Here is a 19,581-nt window from a genome sequence, read left to right on the forward strand (position 1 = left end):
GAGTTGACAGCTCTCTACAAACAACCAGACCACAACCAGTTTTGGCTTCAATGCTTCTGGCATGATCCGCTGATTCTGGTTTGTCTGAGTATATCTAGATAAGATGGAAAGATTCTTTTTAAATTCTTGAACACCATGGAAGGGTCTGGCATGTAGTAGCCTTTCTAAAATACCTCCATTCGGTTGCTACAAAAGCAAAGAGTTTGAGGTCTAATAGACCCTATATTTTAAAATTTGTCTCCACTGGGTTTCAAGGCTATTTGGCAAACCTAGCTCCTGCAAAGGTATAACTACCGGACAGGTTCAAACACCATTTTAAAGGGACAATCACATCACAGGTTGAAAATTGTAAAGGGAGCCCACGGAAAATTTACATTTTCATAGGTGTCAGTTTATTGCAAACTCACTGTTCACACTTGTTCTTAAAAATTAATTAAACAAATCCTTTCACATCTAGAACCAATGTGCAGGTTCACTTCAGGAGGGGGATAGGCGGTACAGAGGCAATGATCCAGTAAAATGCTTTGCTAAAACTCATGAAGGCATTAGTCTGGCAATTAACCTGCCATGCTGCCACCTTCCATATTGCTGAAAGAGGTTTATGCACACACCATAGCTAAGTTTCCATTGGAGCAGTCCCATCTCCAATCTGAAAAGCTAGAAAAGGAGACCAAAGCAAGGAATTTCCTAGAATACAGCGCTTCTCTATCCTACATTTTACCTCAACAGGCACCACTCCCACGGCATTTTTTACGTTCATGTATTCTGACTGTAACACATTAGAGGCAGTTGGATATGAGCCTATTTACAGCAAGTGTGCATTTCGCCAGACCATTTCTGACGAGACCTAGGATGACCATGCAACCTCACACTGGAGGAGCTAGTTGTCCCTTGTGCTCAATGACAATCACACCAGTATTAGTGGTCAGTTTTTATTTTGTAAGAAATTGGAGTATTACTACAGGGGGTAGCACCCTGATAAAGGCTTTGCATTATTAAACCATATATACTAAGTTTGCAAGCTTATACATATGGATATATGTAAGAAATTGGAATTATTACTTGGAGCAGATGACCACCCACCTCAAGTAACAAATCACAATCCATGTCAGGTTGAACCCTTAAAGGCACTAAATTAATCTGAGCTCATCCCCCAGGCAAATGTGACAGAGAGCAAACAGGTTTAACTTACGGCAGTCTGTAAAGTTCTTATGCAGAACCAAAATAGAAATACAGTCAAAACAAAAGTCAAAATTCACCACAGAATTACAAAAATAGAATACATTTTAATAAACAAAATCACACCAACGTGACAAAAATCCAACAAGAGGATGAGGGGATATGAATTTATAAAGTTTTGGAAAAAAATGGTGGGACAGTGTCCATGGTCATGGTAGACCAGGAGATGGGTGCAATTGGAGGCTGGTCAGAATGGAAGGTTGGTCGGATACCCCAACCAGATTCGTCCTGGACAGTGATTTTACCTTCTGAGTTTAGTCCTTTAAGTCCCAAACCACTAAATAAGTACACATCTAAACTCCCCCCAAGAGCTTAGGGGAGGCACTTGTCTCACAGGGTGTGTGGTAAAGGCCAACAGGAGGGTCCAGGCCCAGCTGGTATGCCAAATGTAGGAAAGGTCTCTTTTAGCTTTCTACATACCTTCCGCTTGAACAGGCAGTAAGCCTTATGGCCCTTGGAGCCCATTTCTTTGTCATAGTTATAGGAGGGTCCAGGTCCAGCCTTACAGGGCTCCTCTCAGGTCACAGACAGCAGGTCCACTAGTCTTCTGTTCTTTCTCATGCCCAAAATTGTTAGGTCGAGCCTAGCGCAGCGCGCATGCGGTGCTCTAGGAGAAGGCCTCTTGGAATCACTTCAGACTTTCTGCAAACTTGTGCGTGTGGTGTTCGATTTTCCACAAATGCTATTGGCCTTTGCGTGTGGCTTTCAAAAATGAAAGCACGCAATTGGCCAAAGGCGGGTGCATGTCCCGCCTTTTCTGAAAATGTTTACTCTCACAGTATTTAGCTGTCAGGAACGAGCAGCGGCGCGCAGCGTGCCATCTGTTGTGGCTCAGGTTTCATTTCAAGACCTTGCAGCTTTCCTTACAAGGCACGTCCCCTCCACCCCGCCCAAGGCACAGACCCCACCGCCACAAGAGTGCACGCTTCTTTTCCAGCAGCTGCATTCATGACAATAAAATACTAACAAGGCGCGTCCCCTCCGCCCCGGCCAAGGGACAGACCCCACCGCCACAAGAGTGTGCACTTCTTTTTCCAGCACTCGCATTTCATATATGTCAGCACTCTCTTCCTGCACCGTTATCTTTGTATTAGTATGTTATTGTCAAGACATTTGCTGTACTCTGTAGTTGGCCTCTATAGCCGCCTCTTTTTCGGTACCATCTTAAAAATTGACCACACCTTTTAACATTAGCGCTTTTTCATCATGGTGCGTGCTTCCTTTTACACCTCTGCGCAGTGCGTGCTACCTTTGACATCTCTGCATAGTGCACCGTCGTTGTGCGTGTTTCCTTTCCCCACATTGCTTTTGGTGCTCGCTCGATCCAGGGGTGTAACGCAGGCCCTTGGTGGGGGCTTAATTTGAGCCGGTGTCTGCCGGTGCGCACATGGGCGCTTAATTATTAGCACTTGCTTTTTGTGCGTGCTTGCTGGCACCGGCTGCTAAATAATGCCTCTGCGCAGCTGTGGTGCGTGCTACCTTTCACATCTCTGCACAGTGCACAGCGGTGGGGTGTGCTTCCTTTCCCCCCATTGCACAGTACACAGCATAAAAATTGACCGCACCTTTTAACATTCACGTTTTTTCAGCACCATGGTGCGCACTTCTTTTCACACCTCTGCGCAGCTGTGGTGCGTGCTACCTTTGACATCCCTGCACAGTGCACAGCTGTAGTGCATGCTTCCTTTCCCCCATTGCACAGTACACAGCTTAAAAATTGACCGCACCTATTAACATTCAAATTTTTCCAACGCCGTGGTGCATGCTTCCTTTCACACCTCTGCGCAGCTGTGGTGCATTCTACCTTTGACATCTCTGCACAGTACACAGCTGTGTTGCGTGCTTCCTTTCCCCATTGCACAGTACACAGCTTCAAAATGGACCGCACCTTTTAACATTTGCGTTCTTTCATCACCATGGTGCCTGCTTCCTTTCACATCTCTGCGCAGCTGTGGTATGTGCTACCTTTGACATCACTGCACAATGCACAGCTGTGGAGAGTGCTTCCTTTCACCCCACTGCACAGTAGTGGCGCGTGCTTCCTTTCACAACACTGCACAGTGAAGATATGTGGTGTGTGCCTCCTTTCACCCCAGTGCACAGCTGTGGTGCGTGCTTCCTTTCACCCCACTGCACAGCTGTGGTGCATGCCTTCTTTCACCCCACTGCACAGTGCACAGCTGTGGTGCGTGTTTCCTTCACCCCACTGCACGTGCCCCCTCCATCACACCCACGTGGTTCTCTCGTTTTCTGTTTAATAAACAAATTTCACACACAGATGCCCAGATTTCCAATTTTAGCTTTTGAGAACTCACTGGACTTCGCAGCTTTTCTTACACGGCACGTCCCCTCTACCCCGGCCGAGGGAAAGACCCCACCGCCATAAGGTGGATTATAAAGCACCCTGACAGAAGCACCAAGGCGCTGGACCTTGCAGCTTTCCTTACAAGGCGCGTCCTCTCCACCCCGGCCGAGGGACAAACTCCTCTGCCACAAGCTGCTGTGATAGTATTATAATATTATTACATTTTATTATTCCTTGCAACTTTGGCATTGACATTATCGCCCTTTATTACACTATTTGTAAGTTTTTAAATCATCAGCAGCAACATTTGTGCCCCTGTGCTGCTCAGACAGGAAGCACACCAGTACCGCCACTCCAACAGGAGGCAGACCCACCACCCCTCCCACACTTCCAACAGACGGCTCTACAGTAAACAGTCTGTGTATTATTTCTTATTGCTGCAATTTATCTCCCTCCACTGGCTCCTCACCCGCCCCTTCACTCTTCCCATCTCTCCCTCCCACTGTCTCCTCCCCGAGACTGGTGCAACAGACATAAGTGTTTAGGCTCTGTTAATCTGCAGGAACGTTAATAACCTTAACAGGCCCACGCTGCCACCGTTATTTTATTTTTCAGCTACACTCATTATATTGATATGCCAAAACCATCCAAACATCTAACAAGGTGTCTACTATACAAAATAAAGGACACGGAGCATTAAAAGATGTTTTGTTTTTGAGAATATTGTTAAATAAAGAGTTTTCCGTGGGAGGCCTGCACACGGGGACAGTTCAGAAAGCCAGCACATTTCACTCTACAGGAGGCCTACAGATCAGCCGCTGCATACCAGGTGTCCTTTGTATTACAGTTCCTTTGAGTGTGTTTGTGTGTGTAGTAGTCCAGGCTCTTAGTGCTCGCTCGATCCAGGGGCGTAACGCAGGCCCCTGCTGGGGACTTAATTTGAGCCGGTGTCTGCCGGTGCGCACATGGACACCTAATAATTAGCAATTGCTTTTCTGTGCGTGCTTGCTGGCACCGGCTGCTAAATAATGCCTCTGCGCAGCTGTGGTGCATGCTACCTTTGACATCTGTGCACAATGCACAGCTGTGTGTGCTGCACAACATTCACAATGCTCTACAACACACATTAAAAACGTTAACTAAGCCAAAAGCTCTGTCTAAACACTTATAACGCCCCAAAGGCGAGACCTATTGGCTATGCCAATGCTTGTTCTGAAGTGGGTGCCACATTTATGCATGGCATGAGCTAGTGGGTGGGAATGACAACTGGATGCCATAGTCATTGGGGTAAAAGTTCCTGGGGCTAACCTTACCCACTTTAGGTATTTTCAAGAGGGAAAAACACACTTGGTTACACTAAACGTGGGCTCTTAAGGAAGATAGGATGTGTGGGGAATGTACCATGGTAATCCTCGGTTCCTCCCACACATAATACACAGGAGGTTGTGTTCGTCCAGCCAGCTCTAGCAATGTAGGGCCTCCTGGCACAGATTCCGGGGCCCTACTCAGTGGTGCTTGTTGCAATACATGAGGACATGCATCAGTCTCCCTTTGATGGAGTACAACAATATGTTTGGTTTTTTCTGATTAATTCTATACATTTATCAATTCAGGATAAGAGGTTAAGCAACCCCCTTACATATAAATAGGAGTTCAAGAACAAACAAGTCAGAGAAATAGGCTTTACATCACAAGTATATATTGCTATAGAATAATTTATAATGTTTCACTCTTATGTCGGGCTGGTGTGACAATCCGCAGAGCTTCTTTTATGAACTTAGAATTGAGATACAGGCAAAAACAAATTTTGTTGATGTTGGGACTTGTCACAAAATGTGTGCCAATTATGCCTCAACTAGGATCTTAATCAGGACAATGATAGGGAACACCAGAGTCTTCTTGGACAGTACTTACATTCTATTCAGTAACTACTCCCCCCCAAAATAGTCCCAATAAAATTGTGTGTGCAAAGAAAACGCTTATAAATATTCTTTATAGAAGTGACATCTCATAGATTGTACTGGTGGTTGCTTCAAATCTGTCTCAATAATGGCCATGTGTCTCTAGGCGCTCTGATGTGGAAGGAAAACGGTGTGAGAAGGAAACGAAAGTCATAGAGTAGCCCCTTTTGAATGATTTGCAAGACCCATCAGTCGGATGTGGTGGATCTCCAGTCGGGGAGGAAATGTAGTAAGGTGCCTCCCACTGGCTTAATATGGCCCTTCACGGTGAGTTTAAGTGATGTGGCAGCCACTTGGTGCGAAATGTCTCACCCACTGCCATGGCCTCTTTCCCAAAATGACTAAGCCTGCTGCAGCTGCAAACGTTAGAAAGGTTGGCAAGCCGACTGGAATAATCCCAAGTTTTTTGTACTGTTGATGGAACTGCATAGAGGGAGACAAGAATCCCAAATACATTGTGGCATGACTGTCCTTAAATAGTTAGCACTGAATCTGTCATCTCCCAAAGAATCTAAAGCCATCAAAAGGCACATCTGTAAGGGATGCCTGGACATTTCATGAAAACCTGATTGATCGCATCCAGACGTGCCTTCTTACTACTTACACTAGTGCCAGTAACTCTGCCTATAAAGTCTATGCTGTCCAAACCACCACTCACCACGTCCTGGACATCACGTATTTTTTGAGCTAGCAAACCTCTGAGGCCATCCGGGATTGCCAGCAAGATTCTGCTTCCCGTAAAGCAGGGGTGTACCTACCCAGAAGTCACACACCGTTCAAAGATCTTAAGGGCCAACAGGCAAAGGGAACATTCTCTTTCGGAAGCCATTAATACATTTCAACTCTCTAGCCGGAGGATTGGTCAGAAAATCATTATGAGTGACCTTACTGATTGACTTTTGAATTATAATGGAAAGGAGCGGAGTAATATTACATAATATAAACAAATAAATGTTGTAGTACAACAAATGAATTTATATTATTTGTTTTTATTTCTCATTCTTTATATTTCTTAATATTGTTCCTTCCTGATTTTTTCAATTATTCAATCATTAAATAGTATTCCAATCAACTAATACATTGGTTTTCATCTAAACCTATACATGTATAACTGTTACATTAATTCCAACTAACAATATTCAAAATTTCAAACAATATAATAAATCCGTTGAGTGAATATTGCTCAATGTACATAGCCATACAGCGGACGCGTTTCGTCCTGTCTAGGACATCATCAGGGCTGTAATGAAGGAGAAAAGAAAAAAGAATATCGTATCACTCTCCATTATTCCATGTATGATTCTTACTAAAGTCCCTATACAAGGAAGAAATGTATCCCTAGTATACAGAATATACCTATTGAACAATACAATCATTAAAATAAAAATAAAAAATATCCATTTATGATCGAACAGTGTTAACAATTATTTTCCATTCTAGTGATGAGCTAATCGCTACTTTGATCCCTGATTTTCCAGTTGCGTCCTTGGTCCCACCCATGGCCGTATTATTCCTTTCACGTGTTCCCTTACAGAGAGGATAACCCACAACATCCTGCCTATAATATAACTGTTTACAAAATCAACATTCATTTAAGAACTCACAATTTATTATCAAACTTAAATATATAAGCTCCAATTCAATTTTATATTTTCCAAAAATTGACCCTTTTGTCATAAAACCACTCTACCTCTCCCCTCCTGCTAATAATATCCAAAAGCTTGCATTTCTCTAATAATTATTTCTCACCTTCATATCACATGGAACAATCCTTGCACAACTATGCTTTCCTTTACTTTAATTCACCTCTTAGTTTTCCGTTGCTTTGTTTATTGTCACCCAAATTTTTTTTTTTATCCCAATCAATCCTTCTGTATACGATTGATTAATCTAAAATATATAACAAAAGATACATTAGTAATAACAATCCTTTCCATCCTTCCATTAGTAAGTTGACACGTCCAATTTCCTTATTGTACCTATAATCTTATGTCCTCCCAACTCCCACATCTGATCCAATGATCCCGCTCACTTGCTTATAATCGCCATTATCCGTTTGAAACCTCCAAGCTTCCATCAATATTATTGCAAATTCAACTTGTTTGTTATCCTCCTGTTCACTGACTATTTAACTGTAAATGTAACCAAAAGACACCACATTAATATCACTACTATCAATCCTCCAAAATTAAAATAAAACGCCCTATTACAAACACGTACCTTGCAACAGAAAACCCTCGTGACTTGCAGCCGGTCCGATAGCCTAGCTCTGTAGCCTGATACCGCTAACTCTCCTTTTGAAGGATTCAAGCACCAATCATTTTCTCCGATTTCCAAACCTCATTACCATATCTCGCCGGGTGTTTCCATTCTGGTCCACCCGTTTGAACCTCCAATCAAATCACGTTTAACTACATCAAATTCCAAGCAATGTCTGAATGTCTTTCAAACATTGCTGACCAATCATTTTCTCAGTTTTTCCAAACCACGTAACCAGGGTGTTTCCATTCTGGTCCACCAGTGTGAACTTCCAATCAAATCACGTCAACTACATCAAATTTCAAGCCATGTCTAAGTATCGTTCCAAACATTACCGACCAATCATTATCTCCAATTTCTAAGTCCCGTTACCATGTCCCATTTGGGTGTTGCCATTCTAGTCCACCAGTTTAAACCTCCAATCAAATCACGTTTAACCACATCAAATTTCTAGCAATATCTGCATATCTTTCTAAACGTTACCGATCAATTATTATTTCTGGTTTCAAAGCCTCATTTACACAAGGGCTCAAGTAACTCTCTCTCTGGTCCGATTACCCTCACCCAACATCAATGAAGAACAAAAATAAATAAAAATAAAAATATATAAGGGCGCCTATTCCTGTTCGCTAATACCGTTATTGACAATGTCAAGCTAATTATTGTTCCTAGTTACTACGCCTCATTCACATTTGGGCTCAGATAGTTCCCTATCCAACCCATTTAGCCTCACCCAACATCCATGAAGGACAAAGATAAGGGAACACCTATTCAATACATCAACAGACCAGTATCTAGAAAGGATCCTTACAACAATTAGTATTGTGTATTCCTGGACAGATCCCTAATTTTACAAAATTGGTTAACACTGAAGAATCATACCTGGCAAACGCCCTCTGTCACCAATACCGGCCGCAATCTATTGCGATTCCTGCTAGAAATTCCACCTCATAATCCAATCACAACCCATCTACATTAGCAATACTGCAGAGGATACCACTGGAATTATTTTATTCCAAAAAATAGTGGAGCTCAGAATCGCTGTTTAAACCCAGCTCCACTGTTCTACACCTACTAATCCATCGTGCCTCCTCCTGTCTGATCTTTAGTTCCCAGTTACCTCCTCTACATCCTTGATCTATTTTCCGTATACCATGGAACCTTACATCTTTACTCAGTGGATGTACCTCCTTAATATGCTGAAACAGTGGTGACCTGACATCCTCATTATTAATTGACCGTTTATGTTCCTGTATTCGCAATTTTAAATTGCGCTTTGTACTACCAATATACACTTTTGCGCATGCACTAATTATAACATAAATGACCCCCGTACTGTTACAGTTTATAAATTCCCTGATGGGGATATTTGTGTTATATGAAAACTCCTTAATCTTATTAATACCCATATTGCATACATTGCAGGTGCCACAAGTGTAGAAACCATTCGGAGGCGTTTCTACACTTGTGGCACCTGCAATGTATGCAATATGGGTATTAATAAGATTAAGGAGTTTTCATATAACACAAAGAGGAAATATCCCATCAGGGAATTTATAAACTGTAACAGTACGGGGGTCATTTATGTTATAATTTGTGCATGCGGAATAGTGTATATTGGTAGTACAAAGCGCAATTTAAAATTGCGAATACAGGAACATAAACAGTCAATTAATAATGAGGATATCAGGTCACCACTGTTTCAGCATATTAAGGAGGTACATCCACTGAGTAAAAATGTACGGTTCCATGGTATACGGAAAATAGAACAAGGACGTAGAGGAGGTAACTGGGAACTAAAGATCAGACAGGAGGAGGCACAATGGATTAGTAGGTGTAGAACAGTGGAGCTGGGTTTAAACAGCGATTCTGAGCGCCACTATTTTTTGGAATAAAATAATTCCAGTGGTAACCTCTGCAGTATTGCTAATGTAGATGGGTTGTGATTGGATTATGAGGTGGAATTTCTAGCAGGAATCGCAATAGATTGCGGCCGGTATTGGTGACAGAGGGCGTTTGCCAGGTATGATTCTTCAGTGTTAACCAATTTTGTAAAATTAGGGATCTGTCCAGGAATACACAATACTAATTGTTGTAAGGATCCTTTCTAGATACTGGTCTGTTGATGTATTGAATAGGTGTTCCCTTATCTTTGTCCTTCATGGATGTTGGGTGAGGCTAAATGGGTCGGATAGGGAACTATCTGAGCCCAAATGTGAATGAGGCATAGTAACTAGGAACAATAATTAGCTTGACATTGTCAATAACGGTATTAGCGAACAGGAATAGGCGTCCTTATATATATTTATTTTTATTTATTTTAGTTTTTGTTCTTCACGGATGTTGGGTGAGGGTAATCGGACCAGAGAGAGAGTTACTTGAGCCCTTGTGTAAATGAGGCTTTGAAACCAGAAATAATAATTGATCGGTAACGTTTAGAAAGATATGCAGATATTGCTAGAAATTTGATGTGGTTAAACGTGATTTGATTGGAGGTTTAAACTGGTGGACTAGAATGGCAACACCCAAATGGGACATGGTAACGGGACTTAGAAATTGGAGATAATGATTGGTCGGTAATGTTTGGAACGATACTTAGACATGGCTTGAAATTTGATGTAGTTGACGTGATTTGATTGGAAGTTCACACTGGTGGACCAGAATGGAAACACCCTGGTTACGTGGTTTGGAAAAACTGAGAAAATGATTGGTCGGCAATGTTTAAAGACATTCAGACATTGCTTGGAATTTGATGTAGTTAAACGTGATTTGATTGGAGGTTCAAACGGGTGGACCAGAATGGAAACACCCGGAGAGATATGGTAATGAGGTTTGGAAATCAGAGAAAATGATTGGTGCTTGAATCCTTCAAAAGGAGAGTTAGCGGTATCAGACTACAGAGCTAGGCTATCGGACCGGCTGCAAGTCATGAGGGTTTTCTGTTGCAAGGTACGTGTTTGTAATAGGGCGTTTTATTTTAATTTTGGAGGATTGATAGTAGTGATATTAATGTGGTGTCTTTTGGTTACATTTACAGTTAAATAGTCAGTGAACAGGAGGATAACAAACAAGTTGAATTTGCAATAATATTGATGGAAGCTTGGAGGTTTCAAACGGATAATGGCGATTATAAGCAACTGAGCGGGATCATTGGATCAGATGTGGGAGTTGTGAGGACATAATATTATAGGTACGATAAGGAAATTGGACGTGTCAACTTACTAATGGAAGGATGGAAAGGATTGTTATTACTAATGTATCTTTTGTTATATATTTTAGATTAATCAATCGTATACAGAAGGATTGATTGGGATAAAAAAAAAAAATGTTGGTGACAATAAACAAAGCAACGGAAAACTAAGAGGTGAATTAAAGTAAAGGAAAGCATAGTTGTGCAAGGATTGTTCCATGTAATATGAAGGTGAGAAATAATTATTAGAGAAATGCAAGCTTTTGGATATTATTAGCAGGAGGGGAGAGGTAGAGTGGTTTTATGACAAAAGGGTCAATTTTTGGAAAATATAAAATTGAATTGGAGCTTATATCTTTAAGTTTGATAATAAATTGTGAGTACTTAAATGAATGTTGATTTTGTAAACAGTTATATTATAGGCAGGATGTTGTGGGTTATCCTCTCTGTAATGGAACACGTGAAAGGAATAATACGGCCATGGGTGGGACCAAGGGCACAACTGGAAAATCAGGGATCAAAGTAGCGATTAGCTCATCACTAGAATGGAAAATAATTGTTAACACTGTTCGATCATAAATGGATATTTTTTATTTTTATTTTAATGATTGTATTGTTCAATAGGTATATTCTGTATACTAGGAATACCTTTCTTCCTTGTATAGGTACTTAGTAAGAATCCTACATGGAATAATGGAGAGTGATACGATATTCTTTTTTCTTTTCTCCTTCATTACAGCCCTGATGATGTCCTAGACAGGACGAAACGCGTCGGCTGTATGGCTATGTACATTGAGCAATATTCACTCAACGGATTTATTATATTGTTTGAAATTTTGAATATTGTTAGTTGGAATTAATGTAACAGTTGTACATGTATAGGTTTAGATGAAAACCAATGTATTAGTTGATTGGAATACTATTTAATGATTGAATAATTGAAAAAATCAGGAAGGAACAATATTAAGAAATATAAAGAATGAGAAATAAAAACAAATAATATAAATTCATTTGTTGTACTACAACATTTATTTGTTTATATTATGTAATATTACTCCGCTCCTTTCCATTATAATTCAAAAGTTTTGTATTCAGGTGGCTTTAACGGTGGGCCACTAGGAAGTGAGCAGGAGACTATTAATTGCAAGTTAATAACTATCTACTAGATATTACTCTCTGGTGCACACATAGTTGTAACCCTCATCGTTACATTCATTATATCAACCTTACTGATGACACCTGTACAACTAAGCTTCCAGGTGCAGGGAGCCTTAGTGGAAAATCTTAGTCACCAGGGACCTGTCTACATTGCATTGAATCAGCTACAATGCCTGGCATCGACTGACCGGAGGGCCTGAGCATGGGTCTAACCAACTGGTCTTAAGGGTATATGTAAGAGCCTTGTTACACGGCACGAATGGCTCAGCAGAAGTTGGACCTGGTTAGAGGATCTAAGTCAACAAAATTGTAATTTTTTTCCACTGTAGGCAATGTAAAGCATGCAATTTAACTGCCCTTCACACAACTACGGTGAATGAGTGTCATGGGAAGCATGTTGCACAGCCAGAACTGCACCAGGGAATAAGCAAAAGAAGCATCCTGCCTCTGACAGTGCTGGGGTTGAGGAAGAGTTTGAGGATCAGAATCTGGTTATGCCTTCGAGATATAACAGCATGACACAAGCCTGGAGCAAGCAGATGATGGTCTGGGTCAGACAGCGGCATCTAGAGGGGGTCGCGGAGTTGGCACTGGCAGAGAAGGGACAGGCATTGGTCTTTGAGCCATAGCAGAAGTATGAACTGGTGACTGCACAGGCCAGCCATAGTTCCCAAGAGGTCAGTTGCTTTCAAGGGAGGGCCCACAGGCAGAAGTCCAAATTAAGCTGCTTGCAGCTCTGTGGGGCTCGAAGGTGCTTCAGAAGGAGCTGAAGCTTCTGAAAAATTGCGACATGGCTGCCTTGAAGACCGAAATTTGCAGATGAGGAGATGAAGGTATTTGGGATTTCAGGGAATAACAGAATAAGATAAAATAAATTGGGTCCTGATCCGTTGCCTTCCACTTTTGCAAATAGTCTGCTCAGTTAGCATTTGCTGTTCAACATGCTGTTTTGTGAATTTGTGTCACCATTTAATACCTGCCGGGGAGGCAGGAGGGTGCATGTGAATCTGCAGCACTACACGCTATGAATAGATGCTTACAGGGTAAGTAACATACTCTATTCATAGCATGTGTTGGTTGCAAATACACATGCTATGCACAGACTGTAAAGCAGTACTCCTCGCGCTGTGACTTTAGGCATCAGATGGTGCATTGGCTGGAAATAACATGTGTAGAACTGTTTGTCCCACCAGAGCCTGTTCCCTGGCTTACACAGACACAACAGCGTTTGGTAAATGTGTGTGGGTTTGAGCATGTTGCCACTTTACAAATGTCTGTTAGCAAGATATTTCCTAAAAATGCCATTGATGCTACTTTTCTTCATGTTGAATGAGGTATTTGCATTGTAGTTAGTGTTCATTTTGCTTTGATGTAGCAAATGTGTATACATTTTACTATCGATCTAGCGACTCTAGCTTTTGAGACTGGATTGCCTTTCCGTAGCTTAGAAAAAGCTACAAATAGCTGTTGTGGTTTTCTGAAGGCTTTTGTTATTTCCTCATAGTACATAAGGGCATGTTTTACATCTAGTGTATGTAATGCTCTTTGTGCTACTGTTTCTAGTTTTGAAAAGAAAACAGGTAAATCTAAAGTTTGATTTAAATGGAAAAGTGATAATGACTATTTTTGGTAGAAACTTTTTTTTGTGTGTAGGCGAACTTTGTGTTGGAATACCTGAAAATAAGGCTCCTCAATAGAGAGTGCATGTATTTTGCTGACTCTCTGTAGCGATGTAATGGCAACAAAGAATGCCACTTTCCATGTTAAAAACTGTATTTTGCATATGTGCATTGGTTCAACAGGTGTGGACATTAGCCTTGATAACAAAATGTTCAGGTTCCATGTTGATGCAGGAAGTGTACGTGGTGGTATCGGAATTTGCCTAGCATAGAAACTGTAAGTTTCAATTCTATTAAGGACACGGAGGCGAGGATTATGCTTTATTTCTTATAACAAAAACACAGCAGCCAGAAAAGCACTAAAACACGTTTTTGTCCCAACATTATAGGGAAACATATGATGTCCGCAAAAAGACTACAAATCCCATCAGTCCATAGGGGGATGTGGTAACCTAGTCCTTCCATAGTGTCAGTACTGGATAGAAAGGGCGTCCATCTTGTATAATCCCCCTCTTTCTTCGCATGAACACGCCATCTGATTACTGGTCCTGTTTTGAACCGTCATTCCCTAAAAGAGAGACACCACGTAAGAATCCACAAAGCCAATTCCACTGTTATCACATGGTCTATGAACAACCACGAACAAAAGTCAGTCGACAGAAAGCTGTAAAGGATTGTTGAAATTGATTACTTACTCAGTTACGGGTGGGTTCACACCAGGAAGGTGCTCCGGGTGGGATAATCCTCGCCTCTGTGTCCTTAATAGAATTGAAACTTACTGTTACTATGCTAGGCAAAATTCGATTCTATGTCAGGACTGGAGGCTCAGATTATGCTAGTTCAAAGCTTACTTACCACCAACTGAGCCACATCCACCACTGGTTTGAAATAGAACTGTTTAAAGGTGGAATCGGAGGACCAGTCCGCTGCACGTATTAGGTCCTCTAATCTAGTTCCCACAGAAAAAGTCTTAGAGGCCACTGCGCCCCTGGCAGAATGAGCTCCAAACAGCTTTGTGTCAATGCCCGACTCCTGCATGACCCATCGCACCCACCTGGCTATAGTGGGGGAGGAGACTGCCTTGTGCGGCTTTCTTAGTGCAATAAGAAGTTGTTGCTCGCCCGGAGGGGGAAATTCAAGAGTCATTTCCTCGTATGCTTTGAGGCAATTCACCACACACAGCTTGGGGACGTCCGTAAAGGCGGGGTACAAAATCGTTCTAGACGTCAACTTAGTACGGCGACCCACCGCAAAGGTAACCCCGTCTGGGGAGAAGACTCCCGCTATAATGTCCAAAGCTCGGACGTCAGAAACCCTGCGACAGGAAACCAGGCATAAAAGAATGGCCAACTTTGCAGAAAGCTCTTTCAAGGAAAGATACTTGTTGGGTTGCCATTGCCAAAACAGAAGGAGGTTTAAAACCAAATTGACGTCCCAGAGAGCAGAATATCGTGGCTCTGGGGGCAATGACAGGCGAATGCCCCGCAAAAGACGCAATGGGCAATGAGCAGGTAAAATCGCAGAACGCACTGCATTAATAGACTGGTACGCCAGACCGTCCGTTGCCAATTCCGCAAGGAAGTTTAGAATGGGAACGAGGCCTGCGACCACGGGATCCAAGTCCCGTAGAAGACACCGACGCATCCACTTAGTCCACGCGGAACTATAGCGTTTTGAGGTACTGTCTGCCCAGGCCTTTGACAAGAGCGTCTGAGCCGGTCTCCAAAGGCCTGGGAGAGACCAACGTCTCCTGAAAGCCTCCATGCCATGAGGCGGAGAGAGCCCTGGATGATGAGGTGATGCTGCTCCCCGTCCGGATTGAGAAGAAAATGAGGGAGCGGGGGAGTAGGATTGGAGAATCCCAAGAAAGTTCCAGAAAAACCGAAAACCAAAAAACTTGAGACCTCCAACACCGCGTCACCAACACCAGATCTGCCTCCAGGTGCCGGATCCGGGCCGCCGTCCTCACCACCATCGAGAAAGGCGGGAAAGCATAACTCTTCTCCTGGCTCCAGTTCTGGAGGAACACGTCCGTGGCCTCCGCTAGAGGGTCGGGCCTCCAACTGAAAAGACGCGGAAGTTGGTGGTCGAGGCGGGACGCAAAAAGATCCACCGAGAACGGCCCTCAAAGGTCGTTCAACCACCGGAAGACTTGAACATCCAGCTTCCACAGGCTGGAATCCTTCAGATACCTGGAGTGCCAATCCGCCACCTGGTTGGCTTGGCCTGGGAGATACTCCGCTGTCACGGAGACGTGATGGGCCAGGCAATACTCCCAAAACTCCTTTGCTAGGTCTGCCAGGGCTCGGGAAAGAGGGCCTCCCAGGTGATTGACTAAACGGACCTCAGAGATGTTGTCCATCTTTAGCAAGACACATGAACTCACTTGGTCCCTGGTCCGGCAGCAAACGGCGAATGACCCCACTAAGAGCTCTAAGCAGTTGATATGCAACTTCTGCTCCTCTAATGACCAGGCACCGCCTGTGGAGAATTCTCCGCAACGGGCGCCCCATCCTGACTTGCTGGCGTCCGACTCTATAACTAACTCCGGCGCTGACCTGAAGATCGCTCGGCCATTCCAGGCCTCTATGTGGGTAAGCCACCATGACATCTCCTCCTTCAATTCCGCCGAGAGGGGAACTGTCTGATCGTACGATAGACCTCTCCTGTTGCAAGGCACGATAACGGAAAGATTACCTGAATTGACGAGGAGAGAAGACCTACCACTCAGGCAATCTGACAGAGCGGGGTATGGGTCTTGGCAATGGTCTGCCTCAATTTGTGCCGAATTTTGGCCATCATTTGAGATGGCAGGCTCAAGGAGGAGTGGATAGAGTCCACGACAAATCCGAGGAAAACCAGACTCCGAGTTGGTGAAAGGACCGACTTCTCTCCATTGATGACGAACCCCAGGTCCTCTAAGAGGGAAACCGCCTGCAGCAATTGAGCTGTCAACTTCTTGGGACACTGAGCCATGAGCAGGATTATGTCTAAGTACACTATCATCCGCACACCCTGGCTTCTTAAAAACTCTACCACTGGGTGAAGCACATTTGTGAAGCACCATGGTGCTGATGAAAGCCCAAACGGAAGGGCGGTAAATTCGTAAAGCTGAGCTTTCCAGCGAAACTGGAGGAACCGCCGATGCAGAGGATGGATGGGAACCATGAGATAGGAGTCTTTTAGATCCAACCTGACCATCCAATCGTTCGGAAGGAGCACGTCTCGGAGGAGATGAATCCCTTCCATCTTGAAATGTCGGTAGACCAACCACCCGTTGAATTCTTTGAGGTGGATTACCGGGCGTCTCCCCCCCATCGATTTTGTCTACCAAAAAATGTTGCTGAGGAAGCCGTTGGGGTGCAGAGCTGATCGACAAATGGCCCCTTTTCTGAGCAGTGCGGATACCTCCTCGATCAGCAGGGCATCGGCAACAGTAAAGGAAATGGGGTGTGGAAACCCTTCTTGCTGCGGCACATCGTAAAACTCTATGTGAAAACCTCTGATGGTCTGTAAGACTCCAGCATCTGACGTGAGCTCCGCCCAAGCATCCTGGGAGGTCGCCAGACAACCCCCAATACGCACCTGCCCTGCAGGCATAACACTTACTGCTTGTTTGGCCGCCGCCAGTGTTCTTAAAGCCGCCCCGGCCTCGGAAGCATTGTTCCCTGGTGGGGTAGAAGTCCTACATGGGGCCTACCACCTCATTGACACACCTGTAGATGGAATTATCCACTGCCTCGAAAAAGTCATCATCATAAGGGAGGTATTGGCTAGACTCTTCCTCCTCATAATAAGACCCCTGCTCCATCTTGTCACTGTGGTAAAGTAAAATTAAATTAGCTGGGTTGGGATGATGGGGATACAAACAAATATAGGGAATGAAACCCTCACAAATTCCCAGGCAGGCTGAGCCAGAACCGTTTTTGGGTAGACCTGTGGACTGCAACGTTCTTGGGCACGGAACAGTACCGCTAGGGGGGCTGCACTTGCCCCGAGCGCGCTGGCTTTCAGGGAACTGACGAGGCTGACCCGCCATCCGGCGCGCTCAATGTAAATCAGCTGTTTTTCAAAGCGTGTGATTGTGTCCTTAAGCAATTCCGCAGTCAAACTGCAAATACAGACCCCGAGCAGGGCGTTGTTGAAATTATGTTTGTGACAAATACCGACCCCACATGACGTAACTGGTGTGGCGGCAGGGGGACCGGCTTTGGCAATGCAGCCCACGCAGCGCAGCTCCTCAACTGAGGGAACTGCGCCGCGGGAGCAGCGAGACGCGAGAGCTCCCCCTGGCGGGCGTCAAAAGCACCGCTGCAATTGGGCCGGTCGCGTAAGGAGTGAAGAAAAGCTCGCGCTGCCGTGAGGGGAATCTGAAAAGAACAGCAGGCGGATACAATCACACATACGCGCTCCCTTCAGCGCCGGTTATCAAATCCTGCTTTACTAATAAACAATACAAGAAACCAAACTTAAACACTTGTTTCAAGAGTAAGTGAAAAAATGGACTTAACTGGCTGCGAAGCAGCGAAGAAAGAGGGGGATTATACAAGATGGACACCCTTTCTATCCAGTACTGACACTATGGAAGGACTATGTTACCACATCCCCGTATGGACTGATGGCATTTGTAGTCTTTTTGCGGACTTCTTTAGTTTTTCTTCATATGTTTCCCTATAATGTTAGGACAAAAACGTATTTTAGTGCTTTTCTGGCTGCTGTGTTTTTGTTATAAGAAATAAAGCATAATCTGAGCCTCCGGTCCGGACATAGAATTACTTAAGTCCCTCTTTGAATGCCTCAATGACAGGTATAAGGAAAAGAGATTGGTGTTTTCTGTTTTGTAGGTACGTTGCGATTGCTGCCAAATGCAGGCATATAGATGTGTATGCTAAATGTGCTTTTTTGCAGATGTAACAAGTAACATACCAGTTGTTTCTCAGATGATGAGAATGAGTTTATGTTGTTTGCAGCGCAGTAGTGTACAAAACGTTTCCATTTTGCTGCATAACACACCCTTGTGGTTTGTCTTATAGCTTCCTTTAGAATGTTCATGCATTCTTGAGGTAACTCTAGATACCCAAATTCTATGACATCAGGAGCCAGTTTGCAAGCTCGAGTTGTTGAACATGGAGGTACTTTACTATGACCCCACTCTGAGTGAGAAGATATAAAATATTGGATAGTTTCTCGTGAGGGACTATGGAGAGCTCCAGCAGTGTTGTATACCAAGGTTGACATTCTTACCATTTGTGTGTTCTGCAAGTTCCACCATTGTAGTGCCTAATGGACCTTTGGTGAAAACCACACTAGATCATCCATTACCCCCCTTCCCAACTTGTGACTATTGTGATGCTAAGCACTTCTGTAGGGTCTCATATGTTGAACTATCGCTATGCAAGAAGCAACCATACCAAGTAGGTGCATCAATGTTTTGAATGTTAGGCGACAATGTGGCTGAAAAAGAGCCAGTTGGTTCTGGAGATTGAGAACCCTCTGTGGATTGGGGTATGCTTTTGCTGTGATTGAATGGAATATGGCTTCAAGATGAGGCTGTATCTGGAGAGGTTGTAGATGGGATTTGGTGGCATTCATTGTAAATTCCAATTTGTGTAAAAGGTTGATTGTGGTTTGAGTGTCCTGTAGACATGTTGGCTTGCTGGAACTCTTGATCAGCCAATCGTCCAGATAGGGAAAAGCATATATGTATTCCCTTCTTAGATTTGCATCTAGCTCAGCTAGACATTTTGTGAATACCCGCAGAGCTGCTGTTACCCCGAATGGCAGTACTTTAAATTGATAGGGACGTCCACTTACCACAAACTGGAGATATCTGCGATGTGCCGGGTGGAA

At 43.6% G+C, this 19,581-nt stretch overlaps 1 protein-coding gene and 1 long non-coding RNA gene across 6 annotated transcripts in view; one reads left to right on the forward strand and one right to left on the reverse strand.

Annotated features, from left to right (window-relative positions):
• The window catches only part of DCAF8 (DDB1 and CUL4 associated factor 8), a 222,534-nt gene that overhangs the window by 50,073 nt on the left and 152,880 nt on the right, over positions 1-19,581 (reverse strand). Inside the window, exon 12 of one of the 5 annotated variants that reach the window (XM_085638711.1) lies at positions 14,040-14,299. The exons of the other annotated variants lie outside the window; for them this stretch is intronic. Within the exon in view, the coding sequence (XP_085494837.1) occupies positions 14,201-14,299 (99 nt within the window). The 3' untranslated portion in view covers positions 14,040-14,200. Of the gene's footprint in view, positions 1-14,039; positions 14,300-19,581 lie in introns of those variants that run through there. 5 annotated transcript variants of the gene reach the window in all.
• On the forward strand, positions 11,072-11,964 carry LOC146772880 (uncharacterized). The gene is made up of 2 exons (XR_014972291.1): positions 11,072-11,185; positions 11,694-11,964. It is a non-coding gene; the product is annotated as an uncharacterized LOC146772880 (long non-coding RNA).

The sequence above is a fragment of the Triturus cristatus genome, chromosome 12 (genome assembly GCF_964204655.1).
Source record: "Triturus cristatus chromosome 12, aTriCri1.1, whole genome shotgun sequence".
NCBI lineage: Eukaryota > Metazoa > Chordata > Amphibia > Caudata > Salamandridae > Triturus > Triturus cristatus.